The sequence below is a fragment of the Dromiciops gliroides genome, chromosome 4, assembly GCF_019393635.1.
Source record: "Dromiciops gliroides isolate mDroGli1 chromosome 4, mDroGli1.pri, whole genome shotgun sequence".
NCBI classification, from domain to species: Eukaryota; Metazoa; Chordata; class Mammalia; order Microbiotheria; family Microbiotheriidae; genus Dromiciops; species Dromiciops gliroides.
In genome coordinates, this window is record NC_057864.1 from 77,264,063 (window position 1) to 77,291,233 (window position 27,171).

At 40.0% G+C, this 27,171-nt stretch overlaps 1 protein-coding gene across 4 annotated transcripts in view; it reads left to right on the forward strand.

The window, feature by feature from the left end:
- RGL1 (ral guanine nucleotide dissociation stimulator like 1) overlaps positions 1-27,171 on the forward strand; it is a 319,950-nt gene that overhangs the window by 281,134 nt on the left and 11,645 nt on the right. For all 4 annotated transcript variants that reach the window (XM_043963235.1, XM_043963233.1, XM_043963236.1 and 1 more), the window contains 6 exons: positions 1,959-2,048; positions 3,869-3,955; positions 7,444-7,476; positions 10,908-11,029; positions 13,151-13,240; positions 20,390-20,576. In XM_043963235.1, coding sequence (XP_043819170.1) covers positions 1,959-2,048; positions 3,869-3,955; positions 7,444-7,476; positions 10,908-11,029; positions 13,151-13,240; positions 20,390-20,576 — 609 coding nt within the window. The remainder of the gene's footprint in view (positions 1-1,958; positions 2,049-3,868; positions 3,956-7,443; positions 7,477-10,907; positions 11,030-13,150; positions 13,241-20,389; positions 20,577-27,171) is intronic.

The window sequence follows — 27,171 nt, forward strand, 5'->3', positions numbered from 1 at the left end:
TGTCTACCTAACTGAATATTTTTCATTTTTTTTTTTTGTCACAAGGGAGGGTTCAGTTTGGAAAGGAAGAAATTATTTGTTTCTTTCAAAAATGGGCTAAAAAGGAAAAAAGCATCAATAAAATGTATTTTTCAAAGAGGAGAAACAGTGTTAAGGTAGTCAGCAATGCCAGGTGCTAAAAGTAAGCAAAGTAAAAAGAGGCCCAAGAAAAGGCCTTCAAAAGCAGTTTTATAAAATGGTGGTAGGGAAAACTATATTATAAGGGGTTAAATAATTTATATTTAAAACCTCATTAAAATAAAAAAAAACCCTAGTATAACAGGGCTTCTCTGGGCAATTAAGTCTCATTTCCTTTAAACCTATATTTTCCCTCCTAAAACTACTAGGCTTTCAGAAATTTTTATTAAGAATTTTATGGGGGGCAGCTAGGTGACACAGTGGATAAAGCACAGGCCCTGGATTCAGGAGGACCTGAATTCAAATCTGACCTCAGACACTTGACACTTATTAGCTGTGTGACCCTGTTAACCCTCATTGCCCCACCAAAAAAAAAAAAAAAGGAATTTTATGTACATTAGTAAGTTTATTTACCATGCCTTTTAAACAGTACAAGGAGATTAGAATCAGAAAGTCTACTGTCCTGAAGGTTTTGGTTTTCTTTCTGGCCTGAACCTAAGATTTTATTGGAAACTCCCTATACCAATGTAAAGAAGAAGTCCTGGAGAGTTCATTGAGAGACAGGACCGACCCTAAAGCCAGATGAATCAGAGGAAAATTTCACCTCAGAGACCCCTGGCTCTCAAGCCATCTCTCTAGCCATTCATTAAGTCATTCTGCCTCCTACTGTGTTTTTTATTATACTTGATACAAATATTGAATATTAATGTATGTTAAGTATCTGGAAAGAAATTGACCCAAGGAAATGATATTTCTCATACCCCTTATTTATTCCTACATGAACAAAGAGTAGAAGAAATGGGAAGACCAGAATTATTTGCTAAATGACCAGTTAGTAGGTATTCTTGAGATTCTAGTTTAGTTCAGAGAATTATCAACTTGAAATGAGTTAATGCCCAATGAGATATATCAGCAAGACTGACTCACTGGCAGAAGAAAAAAATGTTCTTGCAGTAGCATTGTAGGGGAAAAAAAGTCTTATGCCATGGAAATATTATAGTTTCAGGGAAGTACTGACTAAGAATTTAGATCAGGCAGTGGAAGTTTTAAAAGTCCTGGATTGTGAAATCAGCCTCCCATTCATACAGTTACTAGGAAATGAGAACTTAACAAGACCCCAAAACCACAAAGCTGAAAAACAATTTATAGTCAGTCAGCAAACCCAAGGTTAGTCATTCTGTATAGATATTGTTACAAAAGGAAGAGAGGAAGAGGGCATGTCTCTCCTTATGTAACTAGTACAATAGGTTGGTGTATAACAGCTTCGAAAGTCAGCTTGGGAGGGTTGATTTGGGATGGCGAATGAGAGAAGGGAAAGGAGGGAGAGAGGGGAGCTTAAGTCAAAAGGCTTTGGATTTGCAGGTCAGCTCTATGAGGCTGGACTTTCTCAGAAACTTCCAGTAACTCCAAGTTTCATTTAGCCAAGAATTACCACAGAAAGAGTCCCTTTCCTTTCACAGAATGATGGTACATCCACTCACTGCCAAGATCAAGAAATCACAAAATGTGCAGAAGAAATCAGTCTTCCCCTCCAGGACATGTGTTCATTCTGAGTAAAACTGGAGGTTTAGGAGAAGCCTTTCCGTTTCGTGGTGTTGTCTGCCTTACAGAGTCTGCTCACATTTTACACAAAGATCAGGGGTAGAGGCGATTGTGTGTTGTCATCTCAATACAATTTAAAGAGACTTTCCCTATTGTCACAAGTGTGCTTCAGTGCAAAACCTTTCATTGTTTCCTGGCCCATGTCATCCCTCTATGTTACCCTCTTGTTTGTTCCCTAGGAAGGCACCTCAAAATTTGCAAATTTGGATAGTAATGTGAAAGAAAACCAGAAGAGGACCCAAAGACGGCTTCAGCTGCAGAAGGATATGGTGCGTGCTGCTGCTGTTCTGTCTGAGCACCCAAAGGGGACTGGAGCTGCCCTAGGCAGGGATCATGCTGTTAATAATCCTATTGTCTCATATTTGTCTAGTACTTTGTATTTTGAAAAAATGCATTTGTGTGTATAATGTGTTATTTGACCCTCAACAATCCTGTGAAGTAGCCAAGGCAGCAACTGGCATCATTATTAGATATATGATTCTTCAGGGATTGAGAGATGTGATTCATGCAGTAGCTCAGGACAGTAGCACTAGAGGTGGAGCACTCTTTGACATGAGCAATTAGTTTGGGGTTCAGCATCTGTTCCATGTTGTTCTCCCTTTCCTTCCTTCTCCCTCCCCCACCCCCATCCCTAACACTTGGATCCTCCTGCTGTCCCATCTCTCATCATGAGCCTTGATAACCCAAGGCTTCTTGTCAGTGTAGGATGGACAATGGGCACAACCAACCCATTGCTCATGGTGACCCTAGTTCTAGTAATTCTGGGAGGAGAGTTCATAATCTAGAAATCTGGTCCTTTCCCTCTATGGACTTGTTCCTTCATTGTCTATCTCAAAGTAATTTTCGAGCTCTTCCTTTGGAATCTGATTACAGACTGAATCTTCCCCCTGGCCCCCCTTCCCAAATCTTCAAGTTACTGAAGGAGTTTTAATTACACCGCCTCTATTAAAATTGAAAAGTAGTTTCCATCTTTAATTTTATTTTCAGCTTTTCTCCTGGCCAAAAAGAGAGGGATGGAACTCGTAGAGGAGATGAGGTTGGAAAGATTGGGAGTGGGGGTGGGGTGGGGGTGGATTAGAGTCTGGACGTCTGGAGTCTGTTTGGCCTGAATATTCTCATTCTGACTTTCCAAGTGGAGGAGGGTTCCCTCCCTGCGCCCCTCCTTCCTTTGGAAAGCTGGAAGTAAATCAGACTCCTCATACTCACTGTAACATAGTAAGATATTCAAAATGTTTTGCACATTTTTTGGTTGTTTAAATGATAAATTTAAAAAGCTGTTATAAAGAATTCAGGCTCATTCTGGTTCTGGATAAGTTTCGACACATCACAGGCAAGGGTAAATGACAGAATACAGTAGTGCCTGAAGGACAAGGAAACTTCGTGAGCTGAGTTTGCCACAGGTTGCTGTCAGCCTTATGTTAAAGTACCTGGCAAAGATTTCTTACGAGTTTTCCCTGACTGAGATTTCCCCATCTGTTTTAAGTTTCATCAGGCCTTCTGGAGGAGCTTAGGGTAGAATGCCTTTTATTTTTTTCAGTCCTGAAGGATACTTCCTTGATTGCCTTTCTAAGTATCTTCTTTCTTGCAAGTTCCTCTTCTTGACATGTAAACAGGTATTTCAGTCATGATGTATCTTGGTATTGTGTTGTAAATATGGGAGCCAATGTACCCCAACCTGGGCCATGGCCAAAACCCTTCCAAACCAAAGGGATAATCAATATACTTTGAAGGAGGTTGGAGGATTATGTCCATGTCTCCATTTTCTCTGAATTGAAATGACAAGCAAACCAAAAGGAGTGTAGTTTACAAGATATTCAGAAATGGACAAGTTTGCTTTAATGATTTCAAAAGGCAGATTAGTAGATGAACTAGTCCTCACTTGGGTCTCCTTAGTTCAAGTCAGTTATAATGATCATAATTTTAGATAGCCATAAATCCAGACCTGGGTGAGGCTCATCAGGTCATTCACAGATTGTTGAGTCAGTTAGATGTAGCACAGGAGAAAAACCGACCACTTAGCACCTTGCACCAATATTGTACTGGCCAAAGGAAGGATAATAAAATGATTTCTGTTCCAATTGCTATCCAGGGAGTCATGCAGGGAACTGTGCCCTACCTCGGTACCTTCTTGACTGACCTGACCATGCTGGACACTGCTCTTCAGGACTACATTGAGGTGGGTTTTATGTGATTTCTGAGAACATTCCTTTCTTCTCTGCCATTCTCATTGTGTGTGGTCCAGCTGATAGGGAAGCTCTTCGTGGGCAAGGCCTGTCTCACTCTTGTACTTGCAACTGTGGAGGCTAGCACAATCCTTGCCTAGGTAGATATTTAGTAAATGCTTATTGATGGGTTGATTATAGTCTCCTCATAACCCTGGAGAGGTTCATTAGCCACTTTCCCTAAGAGTCAGACCTCTGGTGTGTTCCTTGCTGCCTGCTTTAAGTGTATGTCTGGCCTTCTTAGCCTGTTTACTAGAGAGCAGGAAAAAAAGTAAAACTCAAGCAGGTCATTTTTGCTACCTGTTAGATGTGCAAACAAAAGTTTAGGTGGAAAAGAAGTTACAGAATCCCAGAATTAGAAGGCAGCTCCATGACCTTCTTGTCTATTCCCAAAACACTCACCTTCATAACACACCAAGACAGGTGGTCAGCTGGTCTTTAAAGGTGGACATTGAAGGGGAATTCAGTACCTCTGGAGGTGGCCCATTCTACTCTTGGACAGCTCTGACTGTTGGGGGCAGCCTTTCTTTACTTCAAGTCTCAGTTTGATTCTTGTTAACTTTCATGAGTCATTCCTGTCTCTGCTCTTTAGGGCCAAGCAGAACCAGAATAACATCTTCCGTGTTAGATAACTTCAAATACTTGAAGACAAATAGGAGGTTATATATTGTAAGATTTGTTCTAAATACTCTTCCCACCAAATTTTCAACCAGTTTTTTTTTTTAAGGAATACTTACCTTTGGTTAATTCCTCCTGAATTAGAGACTGAAGCATTAAAAAAAAATTAGAAAAGTGATGGAAAAAAATTGTAAAGGGAAGATGACTTTTTCTGATTTAACAAATAGAATGATTAGATTCAAACAAAATAGATGTGTTCAATTATATTAAAATGAATTTCTGTATAGCATAACTAATATAATTAAAATAAAAATAGACTGGAAAAATAATTATGACAAATATCTGAACTCAGCTACTTATGTCCCCTTCTACATTTTTCTCTTTTCCAAGCTATTTTAATTAGTTCTCACTGAAAATGACTTCTAGAGGGGCAGCTAGGGGGTGCAGTGGATAAAGCACCGGCCCAGGATTCAGGAAGACCTGAGTTCAAACCTGGCCTCAGACACTTGATACTTACTAGCTGTGTAACCCTGGGCAAATCACTTAACCCTCATTGCCCCACAATAAATAAATAAATAAACAAACAAACAAACAAATAAATAAATAAAATGACTTCTAGAGGGACAGCTAGGTGGCACAGTGGATAAAGCACCAGCCCAGGATTCAGGAGGACCTGGGTTCAAACCTGGCCTCAGACACTTGACACTTACTAGCTGTGTAACCCTGGGCAAATAAATCACTTAACCCTTATTGCCCCCCCCAAAAGACAAACAAACAAAATAAATAAAATGACTTCTAGGGCCCTGATTGCTCTCCCTTAGATTGTGAACTTCTCTAGAGCAGAATGGCTTTTGCCTCTCTTTGTATCCCAAGCATTTAGCACACTACCCAGCACATAGTAGGTACATAATAAATGTTTATCATCTGACTGACCCAACTCTGGGAGGGGTATGATAGCTTTCAAGTAGAAATTGTTAAATACAATGGAAGTTTAATAAACTAATTATGCCTCCCTACCTCCCTACTTCTTGGCGTAATGGATAGGGCGCGAGACTTGTAGTTAAGAAAATTTTGCTTCAAATCTGGCCTCAAATATATAGTAGCCGTGTGAAGAGCAAATTTCCCTCACTGTGACTGTTTCCTCATTTATAAATTGAGGTAGTTGGACAGTGGCTGTTGAGGTCCCTTTCAGCTCTAAATCTGTGATTCTGTGATCCCTTGGTACCATAGATAATCAGAGATCTGATTGAGTTTTCCCCATATCTCTCTCATTTTCTTTCTATCATTTTAGAAGTAACCACAATTTAGCATAAAGCCAGACCTGGGTCTGACATGGGCTTTGTGGCCCAGCTGATTGATTTTGCCTGTTGTGAAAACTCTGCCTCTGTGAGATGACATATTTCCAGGCCCCAGCTTCCTTTACATACACCCTAGAAACTTCAGTAGAAGTGATATGTGAGAAGCACAAAGGGTAAAATTCAACCTCCAGAGAAAAAGAATCTTGCTGAGCTGAGGGGATGAGGAAATTGAAACTGATACTTAACTTTGTCTTTTGGGAGAAATGTTTCTTTTTTCAATAGTCATTGAGAACTTAATTCCCTGTGTGAGTCCATGGCCGACTGTTGTTACTGCTGTGGTCGGGGCGTGGAGGGGGGGGGGGGGATCTAGCAAGAGACTGTGGAAGGAAGAATTGATCTGAGCTTTTCTTGCCAACTGCTGCAAAAGCATCTGGGTCCTGGCCTCTGGCCTCTGGCCTCTTTTCTGTTCACATGTTAGTCTTGATCTCTCCATCTGCTAAGACCTCCCCTTCACTCCCCTTAATTGTCTTGTATGGCCTTTATTATTGTTTTATCTATTTATGTTATCTCCCCAGTAGAATGCAACCTCTGCAAGGGCTGAGATTGTTTTATTTTTTTGTCCTTGTTTTGGCAAAATGCAATGAGGACATGCTTGCTGATTTCCTTATTAATCGGTTGGGCTCCCTGCTTTAATTTTCTTCCCAGTTCCATCCATCCTCCACTCATCCAAAAAGTGTCGGTCTGATGATGTCACCCAGTAAACTCCAGGGGCTCCCCATTACCTCCAGGATCAAATAAAAAAAATTCTCTCTTTGGTGTTCATAGCCCTTTATAATCTACTTCTTCCCCCCATCGTTCTAGTCTTCTTTCTTATACCTTATAGTGGGCCATAGATTGGAGGGTCCAATGACAATGGCTTCCTTCCAGGTCCTTAACATCAGATATGCCCTCAGCTCTGGGTATCTTTTTTTTTTTCTGACTGTTTCCCATGATTAGAATGCTCTCCCTCCCCATCTCAATCTCCTGACTTCCTTCAGGTCCTACCGAAGATCCCACACCTTCCACAGGAAACCTTTCCCAATTCCTCTTATCATTCTATCTAGTGCCTGCCTTCTGTGGATTATTTTCAATTTACCTGATATATATATATATATGGTGTGTTTACACATAATTGTTTGCATGTTGGCGCCAATATTAGATGGTGAACTCCTTGAGAACAGGTCTTGTCTTCTGCTGTTATTGGTATCCCTAGCACTTAGCACAGAACCTGGCACATAGTAAGTACTTAATAAATGTTTACTGACTGACTGACTGATAATCGTCCTTGGACAGCTCCCAAGAGGGCTGCCACCCCTATCAATCCCCTCCAGGGATTAGATTTAACAGCCACAGTGGCAGCAATTCTCTGTTCATTAATTATTGTGAGCAGTCCCCTCTAAGAGCAGCCTTCACTTAGTAGAGTGACCTAGAACACTCCTAAGCATATAATTACTTTATTGTTCATGGCTTTTCTTTCTTTCTTTCAGGGTGGACTGATCAACTTTGAGAAGAGGAGAAGAGTAAGTATCAGTTATGCTTCAGAGGTTTTCCATTTTAGTTCTAAGGGCTTTGACTGTGCAGGAAGGATTGGGGGGCAAAGAAGGTGTGTGTTTGATTTTGGGGGGGGCGGTCAGTTGCCCTATTTATTTCTTTTAATTCTTCTCAACAAGAGAGGCCATTGGTGGGAGTGGGAACCATATTGGTCTTGAAGTTGAAAACCTAGCTGCCTGTTATCTGTGATCTTAGGCAACTCGCCTAGCCTTTCTAGACCTCAGTGTCCTGCTCATTTGTAAAACTGAGGGGGTTGGGCTAGGTCACCCCTAAGGAATCTTCCATCTTGAAATCTTATGTTTTTTAACTCTTACTAGGGATTTCACCCTGTACAAAGAAGGGAAGCGAGATCTACAGCAACATTAAGTTTGTGGAGGGAAAAGAAAAGATCATCTCTTGTGGTTTTTTTTTTTTGGGGGGGTGAGGGTCAGGATAGCTCCCTTTATGCCTACCTTGTTGTTGTTGTTGTTGTTGTTGAGTTGTTTCAGTGATACCCTATTCTTCATGGCTCCATTTGGGGTTTTCTTGGCAAAGATACTGGAGTGGTTTGCCATTTCCTTCTCCAGCTCATTTTGCAGATGAGGAAACTAAGGCAGACAGGGTTAGGTGACTTGCCCAGGGTCATACAGCTAGTAAGTGTCTGAGGCCAGACTTGAACTTAGGAAGAGGAGTCTTCCAGACTCCAGGCCTGGTGCTCTATCCACTGTGTAGTTTCCCTGGCTTACCTGTCATTCCCAAATTTTGCCCTGTCATTTCTGCCCAAGTGTACATGCACCCCTCCCCTTGCCCCGTGCTTGAACTTCCTCTGTATTTCCACCTATTGAAATCCTTCCTCTTCATCCAAGCCCAGTTAAGGTACCACCTTATTCATGGAGCCTTTCCTTATCTCTGCCTGGAAAGATCACTTCTTTCTTGCCAAAGGAATATATTATCTTTTTTTTAAATTATTTCCTTTGCTTCCCATATCATCTCCCATCTTGTATTAAAGTTGTGCAAGTCTTTTCTCCTGTGAAACTGAGCTGTTGTTTCTCAGCATCCCCCAGCACTTTACTCAGCTGTACTTAGTAAGAACCTAATGAATATTGGTCATATGGCTGTGGATGGAGGAGAGGGATGTTGTTACATAAATTCCTGGGAGTTGTTTCTTTCTTGTGTCTTGAGAGCAGAGGAAAGGGTGTCTAGAGGCTACATCAACCTCTTATTTGTACATCATGATATAGAAGATATAGCCTTGGGGCAGCTAGGTGGCACAGTGGATAGAGCACTAGCCTTGGATTCAGGAGGACCTGAGTTCAAATGCAGCCTCAGACACTTAGCACTTACTAGCTATGTGACCCTAGGCAAGTCACTTAACCCCAACTGCCTCACTTTAAAAAAAAAAGAAGATATAGCCTTCCTTATGAACTATACTAAAAGAAGTTAAGGAGATGTCGAAAACTTGCTTTCTCATGTGTTTAAATGTCACTCTGGGCCTGACAAGGTCATAGGAGGAGTAGAATGAGTTAACAATGAATTGGGTTTAGCTTTCTTTTCTTGAACTTGGTCAATGAGTATTTATTAAGCATTTACTATGCATATAAGAAAGATGATTCTGACAGCAGTATGGAGAAAGAAGGCAGGAAAGTAAAAGGGAAGAGACTTGTGTAATAGTCCCTGCAGGTAATAATAAAGAGCTATGCGAGGTTGGTGGTGGTGGGAAAAGAGAGGAGGGGACAGATGCCAAAGACATTGTGGATAAGGTAGAATAAGAAGGATTAGGTAACTGACTAGAAAGAAGAAGGAAGGGAGGAGAGGGATGGTCAGGAACATGGGAGAAAAGGGGGTGAATGGCCATGGCAAAAACAATGTTGAAATCACAAATAGACACAGGGGTGGAGTTTTTGTGAGGTTGAGAGGGAGGAGGAAGTGGATTTAGGTTTGAACATGTTGAGGTTGAACAAATCCATAACTCTGTGCCAGGTGGCATCTTTAGACAACTAGCATTTATGATACCCAGGTCAGATCATTGTTCCATGGCAATTATATAAGGAGTACCTGGTTTCTAAAGGGATACCTTGTAGTTAGGGGTAGGGAAGAGTAACTTCATTGTGCTAGCTTTGGGACTAGATTTGGTAGTAATCTAATAGTACAGATGAAAAAATACTTTATGACTCATTAACATTTTTTTCCTTGGAAAATGCTGTCCTACTTTTGACCTTTGTGATTTAGAGTCGTAAATGTTTAGAGAAAGGAAGGACCTTTGGGATAATATCATTTAAGGCTTTCATTTTACTGCTGGGGAAACTGAGGCCCCCTGATGGTACAGGATCAGGCTAGTTCTTATCAGAGAGTCAAGATCAAAACAAGGCCCCTGACTTCAGTGTATTTTTTGGCTATGCTACGATGACGGGGGAAGTTTTGTCTAGGGATGGAGACAGTTGGACTGAGAGTCAAGACACTGAGAATCTGCTTGACTTTTTATGAGTCTTGTTCTGAAGGTTTGAAAAACTTGGTCCCACTCTCAAGTTTCCTCATCTTTGCCCATAATCTTCAGGGTATTTTGGTTGGATGTCTCGCCAGCTTCAAAAGTAAGGAGCTTTAAAATCTGGGAACTCTGGTGATAGACAAAAGCTCATATTTTTTATCCCTAATAAAGAATTGTATATAATATAATAAAGAATTTTTGACATATCCACATAGTTTATTCCTTTGTGGGCTCTAAAAAGACTTAGTTAAATGATTTACTGGAGTGATAAAAGTCCAAGAAAAATACTTTAACTGCAGTTTTAGGGACTCTTGAACTTTCAAGAGTATGTCCACATACCCAGCACTTCCGAAGCACATTTGTTGTTGCAAGTTGTCTTGTGAGTTGAGCCTTTACTCAGTCCTAAGACTTCTGGAATAGTACTGTGGGACATGGGCTCTCCCTTATCTGTATGTCTTATCTCTGCAGGTCCCACTCCCAGGAAATCCCCAGCTCAAAGATTATCCTTTATGTCCTAAGAAATGAAAATGGAAATGGAAAATCAAAACCTCTGTCTCTGTAGACATTGATAACACCAAAAGTTTCCACACTGGCCTGTTCTAACCTTAGTGTTGTTTTCAGGGAAATCAGTGGAGCTTGACATCCATTCTAAGGCATATGCAGACTTTGAGGGTTAGAGTTATGGTGTTTAAGAGTATTTAAGCTGTTCTATTTCTAAGGAGACAAAAGATTTGAGTTTACCCGGTGTACATAGGGGCTTTTTGTAGTCAACATTGTTTATTCCTTGCCTGACATGTCCTGTTGTTGATATGCCATTGACGTGCTTCCATGCTTGAAGAACTCTGTTTTATCTTACTCACATTGCCTGGTTTTTGATATATTATTTTTATTTGTTGATAATAATAATTTATTCTTCTTTGTTGATCTCTTATTCAGGAGTTTGAAGTCATTGCTCAGATCAAGCTACTTCAGTCAGCCTGTAACAGCTACTGTATGACCTCAGACCAAAAGTTCATCCAGTGGTTCCAGAGACAACGACTCTTAACAGAGGAAGAAAGGTGAGTTGGACAATTTGTTGTTGTTCAGTCACTTTTAGTCATGCCCGCCTCTTTGTGACCTCATTTGGAGTTTTCTTGGCAAAGAGACTGGAATAGTTTGCCATTTCCTACTCCAGCCCATTTTATAGGTGAGGAAACTGAGACAAACAGGGTGAAGTGACTTGCCCAGGGTCACAAAGCTAGTAAGTGTGGGAGGCCAGACTTGAACTTAGGAAGAGGAGTCTTCCTGACTTCTAGCCTGGCAGTCTATTCACTGTACCACCTAACTGCCCCCCACACCTAATTGCCCCATTTTGGAGGCCTGGTCATCCAGAAAAATGGAGAAGTGGTTTAGAGTGGATAAATGAAAAGCCTTGGAGTCTAAGACCCCTGAGTTTGAATCTTAGGTATTTACTAGTTTTGTGACTCTAGTAATCTTCATCCCTATATGGACACACTAATTCTTTGCCTTTAATGAGTAATGCATGCAGAGTACTATATCACTAGATAGTAACACTGTAAAACCTCATCAATTCTCACTTCATTAATTTGCATTTTGTGATGATTCATATATGAGCTATATTGAAATTTGTGGGACCTACCTTTGGAAAAGGAGGCACTAATAAGGAATTTTATGATATAATAAAAACAGCTAGGAGACACATTGCAAAGGTAGAGTCTACAAGACTAGGTCATCGATTGAATGTGGTGAATGAGGGAGAGTGAAGAGTCAAGGATGAATCTCAGTTGTGCGTGTGAGTGAGTGGGAAGATGGTGGTGCCCTCGACAGTAATAGGCAAGTTTGGAGGGGGGGGGTTGGCAGAAAAATGCTGGGTTCGGTTTTGGATGTGTACAATTTAAGATGTCTACAGGATGTGCAGTTTGAGATCCACTAGGCATTTGCCGATGCAAGACTAGAGGTTAGGGGAAAGTTTGGGGCTAGATCAGTAGATCTAGGGATCATCTGCATATAGACTTTAAATGAAGCCATGGCTTCTAGGTGGCACAGTGGATAGAGTGCTAGATGTAGAGTCAGAAATACCTAAGTTCAAATCCAACCCCAGTCATTTACTAGCTTTGTGGCCCTGGGCAAGTCTCTTAAACTATTTGCCTCAGTTTCCTCAACTATTAAATGGGGATAACAGCAACATCTACCTCAAAGGGTTATTGTGCAGATCAAATGAGATCATAATTGTAAAACAACCTTTAAACTTAAAACAATGCCTGGCACATTGTGGGCACTGTATAAATGCTAATTCCTTACCCCTACCCCCCACCTCTCCTTGGAGCTGATGAGATAATTAAATGAAATAGTATAGAGGGGGAAGAAAAGAGGGCCCAGCACAGAGCCTTGGGGATATTTATAGTTATCAGGTGTGACTTGGCTGAAGATCTGTCCAAGGAGACTGAGAAACCCATTTTTCATTTATGGACAGTTCTGATCATTAGGAAGTTGGAGGAACATGGAATTGGAATCCTTCCTGTGACTTCCATTCATTGTTCCAGTTGTGCCTTCTCGGAAGAAGTCTAATCCCTCTACTAAAGAAGATGGATAATTAGATTTCTCATCGCCTTCAGATACTTGGAGAGATTTCTTAACTCCTCCTCTGCTCCTCTAGTTCTTCTCTTCCCCAAACTAAAACATCCCTAGTTTCTTAACCTGATCTAATATGGCATGGTCTTGAGGTCCCTTATCCACTTGGTCATCTACCTCTGGATGTTTTCCCATTTATTCCTGTTTGTTCTAAAATGTCCCACCCTGAACTGTACAAAGCACCCTAGATATGATAAGAGTTGATGGGCATTGTCTCCCATGATCTAGACACTGACTGCCCTTCTCATCCTGTAACCTACTATTGCGTTGAGATTTTTGTTTTCACATCCTAGAGTCCAACCTTTATACTGCCTAAGTTAACCTACCATTTTAAGGAAGTAAACTTCAAATGTCCTCAAAATGAGCAGACATTAGAGATATATCTTAGGAAAATGCAAATACTATATTTCTAATTTAGACTCTTAAGTTGAAATTCCTTGACATTCGTGAGAGAATGACCCTGGATTGTTCTTGTAAGCCTAAATCTTCTCAATAAACTTGCTCTACAATGCAGAAAATACTAAATTTACAATTCTCTGTATTTGCAGCTATGCCCTCTCTTGTGAGATTGAAGCTGCTGTGGACACCAGTGCCACCTCACCAAAGCCTAGGAAGAGTATGGTGAAGAGACTTAGCCTGTGAGTATCAGAGAGAGCCTCATTTCCAAGTGTGGTGGGCTGGGGAGTTTTGGAGTTCATTTTGTTGGAGTTTTTGTTTTGCTTTGTTTTGGTCAGTGCACAATAAAGTTTGTCAGATAATATTGTTCATTAACATATCTGAAGCTTTTCTGAAAAAAGTATACCTGATGTCTGAGCAGGAGCTGACATCTGGAAATGGTGAAGAATAATTAGACTGTTTATTTTGTAAAGGGAACATTATGAGCCCATCATTGCTTAGTATAGGAAAGACCTGGATTATCAGTCATCAGATGAAAACTTTGAAAGGTCCAAGACTGGGTCCCTGTTAGGAAATTCAAGACTGGTCAAATGCAAGTACATTTGTGAAATTCAAGTAAGTTCTCTCTTAGTGACTGACAGTAATGAATCTAAATGAAGACAAAAGAGACACATCTTTAGAGTTTTTCCAAAGAAACAAAGGCTTAAGAGATGGCGATTAAAATTTAATTACTGATCTTTACTACTGGAAAAAGTTTCCTGAGTAGTAATTAACACACACACACACACACACACACACACACACACGTTTGGAGGACCAGGAAGAGAGCCACTTAGGCAACATTTGATTGTCATCCCTCTGTGGAGTTTGTAAAGCAGCTAAATTAGAGCACCTTTTACTGCCTCTCTATCGTTTACAAATAAAATCTCAACCTAGAGAGAACAGATTGCTCCAATTTCCTTCTTAGATAATCTGAGGGATCTGACTGGTCATGGTCAGCTGATTGGAGAAATTAACATAAAAAGGAATCTGACTCCTCCAGAAACAATGTGCTGTGCCATGATGTAGGTGCATGATACTGGAATGTGGGGTCTGTCTGGTGACCATGTCTGTTACTTGTCTATTCCCAAAGAACTAGAGCTCATAGAACAGAGACTGTCTGGTCTTAGTAAAGGAAATAGTTAGGTGGCTCAGTGGAGAGAGAGCTAAATTCAGAGTCAGAAAGATGTGAATTCACATGCAGCCTCAGACAACTAGCTGTGTGACCCTGGGTAAGTTGTATAACAGCTATGTGCCTCAGTTTCCTATATTGTAAAATGGGATAACAATAGCACCCACCTCCCAAGGTTGTTATGAGCATCAAATGAGAAGATATTTGTAAAATGCATTGCAAACCTTAGGGTACTCTCTCTATATTAGCTAGATAGTGAAGAGAAATGTCCTGGGCACTGCTAGGCTTATTCTATTTTCTCTATGATACCTTTTCTGACTTGTTTATTTTCATACTTATGTACCTCCCAGGGTTGTTGTGAGGATAAAATGTAATAAATACTGCATCATGCTAACATAAGTGTGGTCATTATTGTAACATGCCTGCCGGGTAGTAAGTGCTATATAAATGTTAGCTCTCGCCATCACCATCACCACCCTCACCCTCATCACTACTGGAAACGGTTCTACTCTTTCCCCCATCACTGAATAGCTGCTTGTCTTGGAGCCCTTTCCACTAAAGCGTTTCTCTGATCCTCTTGTAAAATGAAGGGCTTGGATTAGTTGATTCTCAGGTCCCTTCTGGCTCAGACTTCCTAGGATGCTATTGTAGCCCTGCCGTGCGTGCTCGGTGTGCTGATTCCACGTGCACGGCAGCAAATGGGCTACGCTATGATGCAAACAGTAATAGCTTACATGTATTTATTACTTTTTTCACAGTAGCCCCGGGAAGTCCCTAGTACAAATTTTATTAACATCACTTTACAGATAAAAGAATTGACTCAGATATATTAAGTAGTTTGTCCATGGTCATGCAGATTGTAAACGTCAGAGGCAGGCATTTTAACTCTTGTTTCCTGACTCTAAAATTTAGCATATTAATATTAACTGTTACTATTATCATTATTAATCTCATTTTAAAATTATTTTTTATCTTGTTCAGTGGAGTTCAGACAAACAGTCAATAATCATTTATTAAGTGCTTACTATGTGCTAGGCTCTTTGCTAAATGCTGGGAATACAAGTACAAGCAAAAAGATGGTCCCTGTCCTCAACACATTCTTTCTACTGGAAGAGGACAGTACATAAAAGGAAGCTGAAAAATGGAAGAGGGTGGTGTTGGGGGGAGAAGGTACCTAGCATGGATCAGTCTGGATTGCAGTCTGGTGAGAAATGAAAAAAATGAAGAGATGGTTGGCCTGGGTGCCCTCCTTAAATGGAGGTTCTAGGAGGAGCCCTCCAATCATAGCCAGGGGCCCCAGCATCTGTGTGTACTTCCGAGGTATGAATTCTAGGGCTGACGTGACCTAACAGGTTGAAGGGTTTTCGGAGGCATAATGAAGGAGTCTGGCCTTCATCCTGGTGAGCAATGAGGAGAAATTCAGTTATAAATAGTCCTGTGACAAACCACCCACCTGCTATTCTTTTCTTACATTCAGTATTCTATGGATTATTGCCAAGGTGAATAAAATAATTGCTTTTTGGAGTTGAATAATATTTAGATGTGAGCTCATCTTCTAAGGCTCATTGAATGCATCCTCAGTACAGAAAAAAATGATGGATAGCTCATCCTGTGTGATTTTCATTTCTTTTGCTAAGTCCCTAAATTTGGAAAGCTTTTAGTTACACGCATCTTGGAAACTGTGAGCATTTCATATGGTGACATCCATGAGAAATGTGGTTCTTAGGTGTTGCTGGATCAGTGGTGATGATTCCAGAGGCTTATCTTTCTCAGTGACAGATATATTCTTAGGGAGCAGGAAAAGCACCACTCAGGCAATGTTTCATTACCATCCTCCTGTGGGGTGGGATTGTGGTAGTGGACAACAGTTCAGTCTGGGATAATGCTTTAGTTCCCATACATTTTATTGGTTGAGTACTTAAGGGTCTTCTGAGATCTGCATTTGGTACGGTGATTCACTGTATGCTGGGATATGAAATATTGGGAATTTCTGATGTATAATCCTAGTCCTCAGGTCATGTCTTGCTAGGTTTTTGGCACAGACTAAATTTTCATACACTGGAGTGATGTCACGCGGTTTTTATTATCTCTGTTGGCATTATGGTAGTTTTAATTCTTATTTTGTTCTCATCTTTTCTGATGGAACTCAGATAAAATTGTCTGAGGGTGTCACTCTTTTGCTTTTATTCTTTCATATTTAATATTCTGCAGATTGTTTCACAGGTGGTAAAAAATGACTGCTTTTTGCAATTGAATAAGAACATTGAGACAGATGCTCATGTGCTGTGGACTAATTCAAAGTATCTTTGGGACAACTCCAGTAGCAGATGGGACAATAGGAATGACATGTACTTTATCCTGTTCCCAAATGGTTTTAATTTCTTACGCTAGGCCTCTGTTTTGAAACCTTTTGATTCTATGTAATTTGGAGATTATAAGTTTTCAATACTGACAACATCTATAAAAAGCGTTGTCATTAAATTTTATTTATTTTTTTTTTTGCGGGGCAATGGGGGTTAAGTGACTTGCCCGGGGTCACACAGCTAGTATGTTTAAAGTGTCTGAGGCCGTATTTGAACTCAGGTACTCCTGAATCCAGGGCTGGTGCTTTAGCCACTGTGCCACCTAGCTGCCCCCTGTCATTAAATTTTTATGGGTCATTATTGTAGGCAACAGATTTTTTTTGCAGTGATGCCCAATACAATGCAATTTAGTTGTTGAATTCTCAAAAATATTTTGGGGTTTATATTTCTAGTATGGTATCTGGTTATGAATAATAGTGATCTTCTAATGGAAATCATAGACTCTCGATCTTGTCTAGATTTCTGGTAGATGCTCAATTTTTATAACTTTATGTGCTCTACCAATTGAGTTTTCACCCCATCATTGCTAAGTCTATATCAATCAATGAGCCTAGACCCCTTGAAGATAACCTTTCTTTAGTTGATTCTTCCAGTAACCAAATCCTGATTCATGGTCATAAATATTTCTACTTCAAGAAATAAAATGGCCTGATGCCACCATTTGTTTGATGCTTCTTTATCTGTGTAGTACTCATTGAATTCATGTGGATATCACCCATGAATTTCTGTTTATTACAGTATTGGTCAGCCATTTCATAGACTTTTTGCAGAGATAAACCACTTTCAGTTATATTGGACAAATCTGCAATCAGCTTCTATTATTGCTTTGTGAAATGAGTCTATTTATTTGAAAAGTATTCCTGTAACTTTTCAACCTGTTTATTCTTACTGTTAGTAGTAGTATTATTGTTATGTTTAACATGAAAATTCTATGAATTCCTTTATTCTGAATGAAAATCTTCTAGTGGTATGATCATTAAAAGTCAGGGAACTTGGATTCAAATGTTGACTGTGCTAATTATTACAAGTGTGACCTTGGACAAGTCACTTGAGTTGTTTGGGACTCAGTTTCATCATCTGTAAAGTAAAGGTCTCAGACAGATGATCTCTAAATGTATGTCTAAATCTATGATCCTGTGATCTAGTAGATAAAAGGTATTCTTCCAGGGCTGGGCTGAGAAATGACGGATAAGCACAAACACCAATATGAGAAATGGTGCCTAGCAACAGTGTCGTACTTGTTCAAAGAAGGAATGAATGAGTGAATGAATGAATGAAAATGAATGAATAAAAGAAACTCAGCTGGTCTCGGTGCAATTAAAAGTTGCTGCCTAAGAATGAGCTGGGGGGACTTCATAGACAGTAGAATGTTGGGGCTGGCAGAGAGCTTAAGAGAAGCAGATGACATCATCTCTTACCTCATTGAGTTGAATGTGTATGTGTCCATGTGTGTTTGTACAACTTCATCTTTCAGATAGATTCAAAAGATTATATGATCTTATTAACATTTTTATAAGCCTACAAATTGCCTCTCTTTAATGTGCCTCAGAGAGACTGGGGAAAATGGAGAGCCTATGAATCTTACGATGCAAGAGTCAGAATGTGATTTTAAAGGCATAATTCATGAAGTCTTTGGAAACTCCAGTGATTCTTTTTTTTTCTTTTTAAAAAATTCTGAATGAATTTAACAAATATTAAGTAACACGGACATTTCCATATGCAATGTAGAATGGAAGAAATCTCCATTATGTATAACTTGCTTTTCTTTTTAAGTATATAAAAATTCAACATATAACTTTTTTTTGTTTTTTTGTTTTTGTTGTTGTTTTGATTTTTTTTTTTGGTGGGGCAATGAGGGTTAAGTGATTCGCCTAAGGTCACACAGCTAGTTAAGTGTCAAGTGTCTGAGGTTGGATTTGAACTCAGGTATTCCTGAATCCAGGGCTGGTGCTTTATCTAGTATGCCACCTAGCTGCCCCCCAACATATAACTTTTAAAGCTTTCCTGCTTGTGTTTCATTTCTTTTGACTTTTATTTTTTAGGTTTGGGGGAGGAGGGAGACCCCTATGACAATCTTCCCTCCCATTCCCCCTCCCCCATAAAAAAGAAAGAAAAAACAGGACCATGTAACAAATTCCCAAATTGGCTATCTCCAAAAATATATGCCTCATTCTATATCTGTATCTCTATCTGTATCTCTATCTATTACCTCTCTGCCATGAGGTGGGCAGCAAACTGCAAAACAGCTCATCTGGGATCTTGGTTCATTTTGATCTAAGTCTCTTAAGTCTGTTTTCCTTTACGTTGCTATTCTATAAATTGTTCTGCTTTTGCCCACTTCACCCTGCATCAGGTCTTCCAAAGTTTCTCCGAAACCATCCCTTTCTAATATCACAATCATATTTTGTTACATTTATATAATATTTATGTGTTCAGCCACTTCCCAATTAAAAAATACCCCTTTAATTTCTAATTCTTTGCTACTACAAAAAGATCTGCTATAAATATTTTGTGCATATGCGTCCTTTTCCTCTTTCTTTGATCTTTTTGGGATATAGGCCTAGTATTAGTATCATGGGGCCAAAGGATATGCATGGTTTAATGATTTTCTAATTCCAAAAAATGGCACAGGAAACATCAGTCATCATTTAAAGTGCCTCATAACCGGGTCCTTTCCTTTCCTTCTGATCGTCCTCCTTTTTATTCTCCTCCACACATTTTACAGTTCAGCTTCATTCACCAACTTGCAGCAGTTCCTCAGAGATAATACTACCATCTCCACCCCTTTGCAGAGAATGCTTTCTCTTAGTTTTCTGGCCTTTAAGACTCAGCTCAAATCCCACCTGCTTTAAGAGGCCTTTTCCAGTCTTCCCAGTTCATTATGCCTTCTTTGAACTCTTAATATAGCCTGTATATAACGAGGTATGTTTGTGTTTGCCCTCCCTCCAGGGATTTTATTTGTATTCCTGGTGTTTAGTACATTGCTTGGCACATGATAAGTGCCTAATAAATACTTGTTGACAGACATGTATATACTTTGTTCATGTTCTCACATTGTTTTAATTTCTTTCGCTAGGTCTCTATATTTTGAAAGCTTTTCATTCTATGTAGATTGGAGATTATGAGTTTTCAGTATAGCTGAAAACGTTTAGTATTTTTTTGGGGGGGGTATTTCTAAAAGATTTGGTGATTCATGGATCTGGCTCTTGTGTGAATGTTGATAATATAACAGTGTCTGCACTTTGTGTCTGGCATGCATTTTGATTTTAGGTGTAGCTGCCCTCTGTGTACCCCTGCAGGATTTGGAGGCCCATGAAAGGAGGTGCCCCTGCAGGGGATATAAGAAAAGTATTCCTGGGACTTGGGTGTGTGGAGAAAGGGGACTTTGAAGTTTTGCCTCTAAGGCCAAGAATTTATATCTGTGGCCTTTCTTTAATATAAAACATGCATACCCTCTTAGCTATTTCATCCAGAGCAATGGTATTCTTCCCATTTATTCTGTCAATGTTTATTTAACAGTGGGAAATAGACAGAGGAAGTGGTATATGGGGACAAAAGTCCTTCTGAAGATGTCCCTGGCTTGAAAAAGATTCAGAAACCACTGATCTGGGAAGACACCAAATCTATTCCTTCTCTGAGTTGGAAATAATATAGCTAAGGCATTTGTTTACTGGATTTTTTCATAGACTCTACAGCAAATCCTTTCATACACCAAGAGTTTCAGACCACACAAGATCAAGACAACATCAGGGACCTAAGATCCAAGGAACCGAAAATATCCTATTTATTCCCTATTGAATTTCATCTTTATAACGGTCCCAATCCCAGTATTTTCTTTCTTTCCTTTTTTCCTGTAGCCTGTTTTTGGGCTCAGATGTGATCAACAGCAGCACACCCACCAAAGAGCAGCCTAAATCAACTCCCAGTGGGAGCTCTGGGGAGAGCATGGACTCCGTCAGCGTGTCATCATGCGAGTCAAACCACTCAGAAGCTGAGGAGGGTTGTATCACACCTGTGGACACGCCAGATGAGCCTCAGAAAAAGGTATACCCCTTCCTCTCGTTCCTAACCAGATGGGACATTTGCTGTAGCAGGCATTTCTGTGTCAGTTTCACTACCCGGCAAAGCCCAAACCTTTCCAAAGCCCTGGGGAAAGAATGCATTCTGAAGAAGGGGGGGGGGGGGAGCAGAGAGGGTTCAATTTTGCCTCACAGTGAAGTCTATGTAAACTTTTCCTTAGCGCAATAAATCTAAAGGCAGCCAACAGGTACATTTGGTCATGTTCCCTTGGAAATGATCCTACATGTTTTTAGCTAAAGGCACTAAATAGATGAAGGATTGTGACCTTTAATAAGAATTACTTTAGGAAATGTTTGGGAGGGGTTTGCTGTGAGAAAGAGAATCACTGATAGCTCAGAGAGTGAAGTGTCATATTACAAGCTTCAGGCCTTCAGTTGCCCTCAGGAGTTGTGAGGGTGATTAAGGAGCTCAAATTGCATCTCATACCTCGGTTCTCTTTCTCTTAGGTTGCATGATGGCTACGTAGGGTGAACAGAATAAAACTGGGTTTATTTTATCGAAGCAAAGGATTACAGAGTTGGACAGGACCTCAAAGGGGAAAATGTGAATTATGTCTTAAAAATCTTCAACAAATGGCCATCCACTCTGTAGTTGAAGGCCTCTAGTAAGGGATACTTGTCACTTTGTGTTTAGGTTTAAAACTGAAGGCTAGCTTACCACTTGTCAGGGACAATGTAGACAGGATTCATTATTTCGGTGGAGGTTGAACTAAAAGACCTGACGTTCTTTCCAAGTTTGTAAATCTTTGATTTTGTTCTCACATCGATGGCATAGTGGATAGAGAGCTAGGCTTGGAGTCAGAAAGACTTGAGTCTAAATCTGACTTCAGACTCTCACAAGCTATGTGACCCTTGGCAAGTCAGTTAACCTCTGCCTAATCCAATGGAAAAGGAAATGGCAAACCACTCCAGTGTCCTTGCCAAGAAAATCCCATATGGGGTCACGAAGAGTCAGACACAGCTGAACGACAGCAATCCTCACATAATCTCAGAGTTGAAAAAGTCCCCAGGGATTATTTAGTTCTACCCATGAGGAACAGAAATTCCCTATACAAGCCATTATCTATCTAGACTCCACTTGGAGACCTCCAGTGAAGTGTAATCCCACCACTTGTTGAAGAAGCCCATTCTGTTTTTATTTGATGCCATGAAACACGCCAAAGGAGCTAATCATTCCATAATCATTCCACTGACTTCTGAGCTAGACAAACCACATCTGGAATATTGTATTCAGCAATATAGATAGAGTCTAACCAATGTATTTTTCATCCTACTGGCATTCATTGACTTTCTCCACATCTAGGGTTGGTTGACTGGGAGACAATATCTTGTAGTAACAACATAAATAGAGCTGTAAAATTGGGTTTCTTGGTTTGTTGATCTAGGCTTATTGATCCCAGGTCTGTTATTCTGTTGGTTTCTAGAAACTTGGCATTACTGGAAAGAGCTATGGGTAGGTTAGACATTACTATTTCTGAAGGAATAAGGGAAATTTGATGCCTCTGGGAAGAACAATGAAAAAGTCTGTTGTAAACTCCTCATGTAACCTGATATAATCAATTTTCCCTTAATATTTTATATGATTGTTTGGAAATTCCTGACTTGAAACTTAGTGAGTCTATCATGAATACAGTATTATCTTGTCTGCTTTTTATATATTTGTTAATCTCTAAAATTTCTGTACTTCATCTATCTTACTTGGCTTAGTGGATAGAGTACTAGACACTTGTAGTCAGGATGACGTGAATTCAGTCCCCACAGATAATTACTAGGTGTTGTCTTTCCCTTACAGCTATAAGATAATGAAAGAAACATGTTTCATTCAAGTAACTAAAAGCAGAATAATGCATTATTTCTTCAACAATTCTGGCTCCATGACTTTGACAGAACCATGGACTTACATTTGGAAAGTGCCTGTCTTAGATTCATCTAGCCGTCTCCCAAACCCGCTCCTTTCCTTCCCCTAACGTCTTTATAATTTGTTGATGATACCATTGTCCTCCCAGGCATGCAGACTTGAAACTTTAAAATCATCTTTGACTCTTCATTCTTCCTCAACACCTACATCTCTATAGTTGCCAAGTCCTATCTGTTCTACTGGTACAGCATCTCCACTCATATTGCCCACTCTGCTTCAGTACCTTGGTGAAGTCTGAATACCTAGCCTGACTCCTGGTAGGAACCCTCTAAATGAGTTTTCCTGCTTCTAGTTCCCTCTGTCTTCCAATCTATCCTATCCATAGCTGCTAAAATCATCTTTCTAGTTTGTAGCTCTGATCACATTGCTCGCGTTCCCATCAGCCTCAATGGCTCTCCATTGCCTGTGGGATGAAATTGCAAACAATTTAACCCAGTGCTTAAACAAGTCACGGTCTGACTTCAGTCTGCCTTTCTCGCTTACTCCATTCCACCATATGCTCCTCATTTTAACCAATCTGAGCTCCTAGCTTTTCCCCATTATTGCTCTACAGTTTCCCACCTCTTCCATTCACACTGTTTTGGAATGTATTCTCTCCTCATCTCTGGCAGCTAAAGTCATTCTCTTCTACCAAAGCTTAGGTGAGTTTTTACATCTTCTTTGTAGCCTTTTCTAATTCCCACCTCTTTTTGTGGCCATCACATTCCACCTCACACTTATTTGTATACCTTTTGGAGTTCCTCTAATAGTCCATCAGCTCCTTAAGGGTAGAGACCTGGCTGTTTTTCATTGTTGTATCACCAGAACCTAGCACAGTACATTTCATGTAGTAGGCACTGGATCTCATCTCTGACATTTCTAATGAGTTCTCATACAGCCTTCATTTGGGGAGCACCAATGAGAAGGCACTTAATTCCTCAAGGTAGAACATTCCGCTTTTGGCCATTTCTAATGTTGGACATTTTTTTGTGTGTTGATCCAAACTCTGCTTCTTGCAAATCCCACTCATTCTTTCTAGTTCAGTGTTTGGAGGCTAAGCTGAATAAGTTCAATCTCTCTTCCACTTGACAGCCATTCAAATATTTGAACATAGCTATCATGTCTTCTCCTAAATCTTCTCTTCTCTAGGCTACACATGCACATTTTCCTCAACTTACCCTTACAAGGCATGGTTTGAAACCGTCTTCCTATCCTGCTTGTATTCTTTTGGCCACAAGAATACTTGATCCTTGACCCTTGGCACTTATGTCTGGAGATCTTTACTCCAAGAAGCCTTCATTAGCATTCATTCATTCAGCTACCATTTGGGGAATACTCACTATGAACCTACTACATAAATAATGCTGTGTTAGGTGCTGTGATGAATACAAAGAAGAGAAAAACACCTTTCCTGCCTTCATGGAGCAAACTGTGAAATACATTTTGTAATTCCCACTTAAAATTCATTCTGGAACTTGCTACTTAGTCATTTGCTTATAACTTTGAAGTTCATTGGTTGAATTTCTATATAATAAGGCTTTGGAACTTACTAGGCAATGAGTGGTCTGATAAGAGCTTAGATGAGGCAGTTCAATTACAAAGGTTTTTGTAGTAGGAAAGTAGCCTCATAGGAGGCAGCTCTCAGAAGTTAGTGGCAGTGGACTGTCATTGTCTTTGTGTAGATTACCCCAAGGCAATTACTCTGAGAAAGACCATTTAGTGGTATGAGAACCAACTGACCATGATCAGTTACAGAGAAGGAAGGCACATCCAAGTGAGGCTGGAAAAATGGGAAGAGGAGGAAAGGAGGGATTCACAGGACTGGAAGGTTGAAATGAAAAACTTAAAAGTTCTTATGTTGTGTTTTTTCCAACAATAAATAAACTCTCAAGCCTGGTAAATCCTAAACATGAAGATGAACTTATAGGGAAATGAACAAGGTTAAGAGGAAGAAAAAAGAAAGATAAAGGAGTGATAAACAATAGGAAAACTTGGAATCTGGCCTTTCTTCTGACACTAATTAGCTATATGACTTCAGGAAAGCCATTGGTTCTTTCTGGGTCTTACTTTGCCCAGTTCCATAGTAGGGGTAGGGGGGACCAGATCTGGGATTTCATTGGTATATGGAACTCCTACATGAACACCCTTTTCTGCAACTTAGAGTCTTGCAGAGTTACCTACATTACTAAGAAGTTAAGTGACTAGCTCAGGGTCACAAAGCCAGAACTTATCAGAGACCAGTCTTGACTTCAGGTCTTCCTGGCTCCAAGATTAAATCTCTATCTTCTAGGTCCTAGTTTCTTAAACTGTGGGTCGAGACCCTATATGGGGTCACGTAATTGTGGGCGTTGAGAAAAATTTGGCAACAGTAAAAGGTTATGGATACCTATTTTATATACCCATATACCCAGGTTGTGTTAAAATTTAGTGGGCAAAAAGGGGCCACAAGTAGAAAAAGTTTAAGAAACCCTGTTCTAGGTCATGCAGCCATTCATAGGAATAACAAAACATGCCTCATTTGTCCCCTCAGTGTTGTTGTGAGGACAAAACAAAGTTTTGCACAGATGTAAGCTATTGTTTACTTTAGTCTCCTATTTGTAGCTGCTGGAAATCTTTCCTATTTGAAGATTAACTCTTCCTTTCCATCACTGCAATCTTTATTGAGGCATATCACATGACTGATAAAGAGGATACATTCTGGTGTCTTATGAATGAGTGAAGAGATTGTGGAACTAAGAGCTACTGATATAAAACAAGGACTCCTTTAGGGAGGTTCGTTCTCTTCTGATTCTGCTGGGAACTGAATCACTTTAACTGAAAACTAGTTAGCTTCAGGATGAACATGGGGCACATCTCATTCACCATTTATTTTACCTGGATAATTTAAAGACACCAACACATGGATTTATAAGCTATTAAAAATGATAATAAAACTTTATGAATATATATATGTTGCACATAGTTATACACATATATTATATATACACACAAATAAACTTATAGATAGATAGATTTATGTCAATACAAGTGTTAAAGAACTAGGGCAAGGGGCAGCTAGGTGGCTCAGTGGATAAAGCACCGGCCCCGAATTCAGGAGGACCTGAGTTCAAATCCAGCCTCAGATACTTGACACTGACTAGCTGTGTGACCCTGGGCAAGTCACTTAACCCTCATTGCCCCACCAAAAAAAATAAAATAATAAAGAACTAGGGCAAATTATAAAAATTAGTTGAATTGCCCCAAGTAGTGAAAAAAAAAAGTGTGTTTAACTATGGAAGGAGGTAGGATGGTTATATAGTCGAAAAATGAGAATGACAAAACAACCAATTGGGGCAGCTAGGTGATGCAGTGGATAGAGCACTGGCCCTGGAGTCAGGAGTACCTGAGTTCAAATCCGGCCTCAGACACTTAACACTTACTAGCTGTGTGACCCTGGGCAAGTCACTTAACCCCCCAATTGCCTCACTAAAAAAAAACAAAACAAAACAACCAATTGAAAGCCAGACTTTTTGCACAAAGATCTATATCTATGTTTATGTTGATATCTAGCTTTATCTGAAAGGCAGGATTATTTAGTAGGTCAAGAGCTAGCCACAGTTGGGTAAAGGTGAGTTCAAGCCCTATCTCGAGCACACTGACACCTCATGACCATGTGATCCTGGATAAGTCACTTAAATGCTCAGAGTACCCCAATAGTTCTCTGAGACTTCTCTAAGTTGTAGAACAGTTGATTGTCTGCATTGGTAGAGAGAGTTTTATCTTTCAGAGAAGTCACAGGTATGGTCAATAATTTTATATCTATATATAAGAAACTGTTCATCTCACAGTTTAAAAAAGTGAAAACTCACTTTGAGTCAGTATTCAGTGTGTTTGTATCAGTATAGAACAGAGTGTTAATAACATAAAAGTCTGTGCATCACTCAGAAGCCACAGTAAAAAAGATGGTTTCCTTTCTGAGGAAGATGGAGGAGGCATGGTTAACATCAACAATTTACATTACTTCTTGATGATAAAACTGATGGATTTATACTCTGGTTACTACCCAGCCAGTCTGACCACAGTTTGACAACACTAGAATTTGCAAAGATTACTTTCCAGAAGAAAATGTACAAACAGACCCAACTTCAAATTCACATGTGGATAAAAAAAGGGCTCTGATGATTCCCATTTGATTGACCTTGCCCAGGTTTACATTTGTTAAAGGAGGCCAGTTCAAGTCTCCTGCCAAAGCCCCATTTCAATGGCCTCTCCTGCTGTGGGGGTCACCTTGGACTTATTAAAGTTAGGCCCTGGAGTGTAAGCCATGGTAGGTCCAACCCAGCTGAAAAAACTTCAGGGACAAGGCTGAAGTAGAATGGATGTCTGTCATCTGAGGACCAGCCTAGCTAAACTCAAAGAGACTCACTACCAGGATAGCTGCAGGGTGATGGATTTTTTGGTCCCAGTACTCCTTCAAGCTTGTCTACCAAATCATCATGGGTTCCAGCTTGGGTTAGTGGGGGGAGGACACCAACGTAATCACAGATCTTGATCTATTGCAGTAAGTCAATCTTATGGCTAAAGCCAGCCCATTGTGCTGACAATAATGAGTTTATTATGGCAATTTAAGAGTAAGTAATTCATAAAAAACATTCCAAGGTCATTCTAATGGAACAACTGGCTA